The 5,000-nt window shown below is 43.6% G+C and overlaps 1 protein-coding gene across 1 annotated transcript in view; it reads left to right on the top strand.

Moving 5' to 3' along the window:
* The window catches only part of smad9 (SMAD family member 9), a 23,723-nt gene that overhangs the window by 11,388 nt on the left and 7,335 nt on the right, over window positions 1-5,000 (top strand). Inside the window, exons 3-4 of the mRNA XM_042311304.1 lie at window positions 2,800-3,057; window positions 4,638-4,736. Of these exons, the coding sequence (XP_042167238.1) occupies window positions 2,800-3,057; window positions 4,638-4,736 (357 nt within the window). The remainder of the gene's footprint in view (window positions 1-2,799; window positions 3,058-4,637; window positions 4,737-5,000) is intronic.

Genomic DNA, 5,000 nt, shown 5'->3' with positions numbered 1-5,000 from the left:
GACACCAGGTATGAAGCTATATTAACCCCTACAGACAGGTGGAGACACCAGGTATGAAGCTATATTAACCCCTACAGACAGGTGGAGACACCAGGTATGAAGCTATATTAACCCCTACAGACAGGTAGAGACACCAGGTATGAAGCTATATTAACCCCTACAGACACCAGGTATGAAGCTATATTAACCCCTACAGACAGGTGGAGACACCAGGTATGAAGCTATATTAACCCCTACAGACAGGTAGAGACACCAGGTATGAAGCTATATTAACCCCTACAGACACCAGGTATGAAGCTATATTAACCCCTACAGACAGGTGGAGACACCAGGTATGAAGCTATATTAACCCCTACAGACACCAGGTATGAAGCTATATTAACCCCTACAGACACAGCTATATTAACCCCTACAGACACCAGGTATGAAGCTATATTAACCCCTACAGACAGGTAGAGACACCAGGTATGAAGCTATATTAACCCCTACAGACAGGTAGAGACACCAGGTATGAAGCTATATTAACCCCTACAGACAGGTAGAGACACCAGGTATGAAGCTATATTAACCCCTACAGACACCAGGTATGAAGCTATATTAACCCCTACAGACAGGTAGAGACACCAGGTATGAAGCTATATTAACCCCTACAGACAGGTAGAGACACCAGGTATGAAGCTATATTAACCCCTACAGACAGGTGGAGACACCAGGTATGAAGCTATATTAACCCCTACAGACAGGTAGAGACACCAGGTATGAAGCTATATTAACCCCTACAGACAGGTGGAGACACCAGGTATGAAGCTATATTAACCCCTACAGACAGGTAGAGACACCAGGTATGAAGCTATATTAACCCCTACAGACAGGTAGAGACACCAGGTATGAAGCTATATTAACCCCTACAGACAGGTAGAGACACCAGGTATGAAGCTATATTAACCCCTACAGACAGGTATGAAGTACAGACAGTAGAGACACCAGGTATGAAGCTATATTAACCCCTACAGACAGGGTGAAGAGACACCAGGTATGAAGCTATATTAACCCCTACAGACAGGTAGAGACACCAGGTATGAAGCTATATTAACCCCTACAGACAGGTAGAGACACCAGGTATGAAGCTATATTAACCCCTACAGACAGGTAGAAGACACAGACAGGTATGAAGCTATATTAACCCCAGACAGGTACAGACAGGTAGAGACACCAGGTATGAAGCTATATTAACCCCTACAGACAGGTAGAGACACCAGGTATGAAGCTATATTAACCCCTACAGACAGGTAGAGACACCAGGTATGAAGCTATATTAACCCTACAGACAGGTGGAGACACCAGGTATGAAGCTATATTAACCCCTACAGACAGGTAGAGACACCAGGTATGAAGCTATATTAACCCCTACAGACAGGTAGAGACACCAGGTATGAAGCTATATTAACCCCTACAGACAGGTGGAGACACCAGGTATGAAGCTATATTAACCCCTACAGACAGGTGGAGACACCAGGTATGAAGCTATATTAACCCCTACAGACAGGTAGAGACACCAGGTGTATCACAATACCTAGACTCTTCTTACCTTTTACTGATTGCATACCTTTTTACTATGTACAGTATGTAAATCAGAGATGTAAATCAGAGATGGGATTTTGCCAGACTAAGTAGACAGTCCTGTGTTATCTAACCCAGTCTTGAGTCGGGATTGGCACCCTATTCAATAAATAGTGCACTACTGTTGACCAGGGCCCTCATAGGGAATAGAGTGCCATTTCAGACACATCTCGGTGGTCTGTCTGTCTCTCTATTGTTCCTGTGTTTTAATTATCTGAGATAAAGGTCAGTAGAGGGATGTGGGACGAAACCTGATCTCAGCCGCACTGTGTTCTGTTCAGAGACAAACTGGATTTACAGTTATTTGATATGAGAAGAACTGTACTGACTGATCAATCTCTCTGTCTCTCTCTTTCTCTGTCTCTCTGTCTTTGTCTCTCTCTCCTCTCCCTCTCTCTCCCCTCTCTCTGTTTCTCTCCTCTCTCTCTGTTTCTGTCTCCTCTCCCCTCTCTGTTTCTCTCCTCTCTCTCCTCTCTTTGTCTCTCTCCTCTCCCTCTCTCCTCTCTCTGTTTCTCTCCTCTCTCTCCTCTCTTTGTCTCTCTCCTCTCCCTCTCTCTCCTCTCTCTGTTTCTCTCCTCTCTCTCTCTGTCTCTATCCTCTCCCTCCTCTCTCTCTCTCTTGCTCTCTCTGTCTGTCTGTTTGTCTCTCTCTCCTCTCCCTCTCTCTCCCCTCTCTCTGTTTCTCTCCTCTCTTTGTCTCTCTCCTCTCCCTCTCTCCTCTCTCTGTTTCTCTCCTCTCTCTCTCTGTCTCTATCCTCTCCCTCCTCTCTCTCTCTCTTGCTCTCTCTGTCTGTCTGTTTGTCTCTCTCTCCTCTCCCTCTCTCTCCCCTCTCTGTTTCTCTCCTCTCCCCTCTCTGTTTCTCTCCTCTCTCTCTCTCTTTGTCTCCCTCTCTCTCCCCTCTCTGTTTCTCTCCTCTCTCTCCTCTCTCTGTCTCTCTCCTCTCCCTCTCTCTCCTCTCTCTGTTTCTCTCCTCTCTCTCTGTCTCTCTCCTCTCCCTCCTCTCTCTCTCTCTTGCTCTCTGTCTCTGTCTGTCTGTTTGTCTCTCTCTCGCTCTCCGCCATTCTCTGCCTGTCTATCTCTTTCACTGTCGATCTCTCTCTTTTTCTCTCTCTCCACCTTTCTCTGTCTCTCCCTTTCTCTGTCTTGTCTGTCTCTCTGTCTGTCCCCTCCCCCTCTCAGTGCTTCCCCCAGTGTTGGTCCCCCGCCACAGTGAGTTTAACCCCCAGCACAGTCTACTGGCTAAGTTCCGGAACGCCTCGCTCCACAACGAGCCCCTGATGCCCCAGAACGCTACATACCCGGACTCCTTCCCTCCTCTCCCCTGCGCCTCCTTTTCCTCCCCCTCCTCATCCTCTCTCACCCAGTCCCCCACCTCCGCCAGCTACCCCAACTCTCCCAGCAGCTCAGCCGAACCTACCAGCCCCTACCACATCACAGGTACACCTACTAAATGTATACGTATACTTAACACTACAAGACTACTACTACAGTCCTATAGCCGTCCCATACCACATTATAGGTAGACATGCGATGACTGTATTGCTTTAGGTTGCTATTATCTCTATTGAGCGTATTACTGCAATGTAGCCCAAATGCCAGCAGGTGGCGATATTGAGTCGTTTCCATCTTACCATGCAAATGGCCGGCAATGCACTCGTATCCCCCTTGTACCGGTTCATTCCTGAAACATTCTCAATTCAGGCTGCAAAGGCGTCAATTTCATCCTAAACTAGATTTAATTGGTGACAAGGCTGGGGGAAAAACGCTGAAAAATATGCTTTCTTTCTCTTATGAAACACAATTTTTCACCACCTTGTCTAGGAAATGGCTAATGGCTAATGTCTAGGAAATGCTAGTCCTAGTTTGTTGTTTACCCCTGTCTGAACGCAGGGTGCAACATCAGGAAGTAGCATTAACCACTAACATGGTGGTGCGAAACAGTGTTTCATAAAGAAAGTACGCATATTTTCCCTGTCCCCCCCCCCACCTCCATCCCATTAAATTGAGTTCAGGAGGAAATCAACGCCTTTGCAACCTGAATGGAGAATGTTGTAGTTAAGAACCGGTACAAGTGGATTGCCGACTGCATACAAAGTGTTTGGACGGTAAGATGGAGCCATCGATACCAGAACAATATTTAGGCTAATTTCAATGGCACTAGTACTACTACTAATATTGTAAATCAGTACTACTACTGGTAGTGTAATACAGTACTACTACTAATAGTGTAATACAGTACTACTACTAATATTGTAATACAGTACTACTACTAATATTGTAATACAGTACTACTACTAATATTGTAATACAGTACTACTACTAATATTGTAATACAGTACTACTACTGGTAGTGTAATACAGTACTACTACTGGTAGTGTAATACAGTACTACTACTAATATTGTAATACATTACTACTACTGGTAGTGTAATACAGTACTACTACTAATATTGTAATACAGTACTACTACTAATATTGTAATACAGTACTACTACTAATATTGTAATACAGTACTACTACTAATATTGTAATACAGTACTACTACTAATATTGTAATACAGTACTACTACTAATATTGTAATACAGTACTACTACTAATATTGTAATACAGTACTACTACTAATATTGTAATACAGTACAACTAATAATATTGTAATACAGTACTACTACTAATATTGTAATACAGTACTACTACTAATATTGTAATACAGTACTACTACTAATATTGTAATACAGTACTACTACTAATATTGTAATGCAGTACTACTACTGGTAGTGTAATACAGTACCATTGCAGTAATCATCTTAATAAAGATCAAATAGTCATTTGTCCTATTAGTATAATCCTTTTGTAGCTATGTATATATATGTTTTTACTTTTGATGTGTTGTAATTTCTCTTCCTCCCCCCTCTGTTCTTCTCCGCCCCCCTCTGTACCCCTCCACCCCTCTACTCCCCCTCTGTTCCACTCCACCCCTCTGCCCCCCCCACCCCCTGTTCCCTTCCTCCCTGCAGAGACCCCACCTCCCCCTATAGCATGATGGAGACAGTCCCAACTGAGGATGTCAAGCCTGGAGACTCCACACACAAGCTCACCTTCTCAGCACCGCACATAGGTAAAAAAATAAAAAAATCCTTAAACTAATCCTAGCACTTGTCTTTTCCTACTACTACTGGCTCTGCTGATATCGTCTTTATTGAAGAAACATGTACTTACTATGACTGTGAAATGTGGTTGTCCCACCGAGTGCATTCGGAAAGTATTCAGACCCCTTGACTTTTTGCACATTTTGTTACATTACAGCCTTATTCTAAAATTGATTTAATTGTTTTTTTCCCGAATAATTATAGACACAATACCCCATAATGACATCACAATA

Source organism: Oncorhynchus tshawytscha, linkage group LG33 (genome assembly GCF_018296145.1).
Source record: "Oncorhynchus tshawytscha isolate Ot180627B linkage group LG33, Otsh_v2.0, whole genome shotgun sequence".
In the NCBI taxonomy this organism is placed as follows: Eukaryota; Metazoa; Chordata; class Actinopteri; order Salmoniformes; family Salmonidae; genus Oncorhynchus; species Oncorhynchus tshawytscha.
Note: the sequence above shows the minus strand (reverse complement) of the source record. Positions and strands in the feature narration are given on the sequence as shown.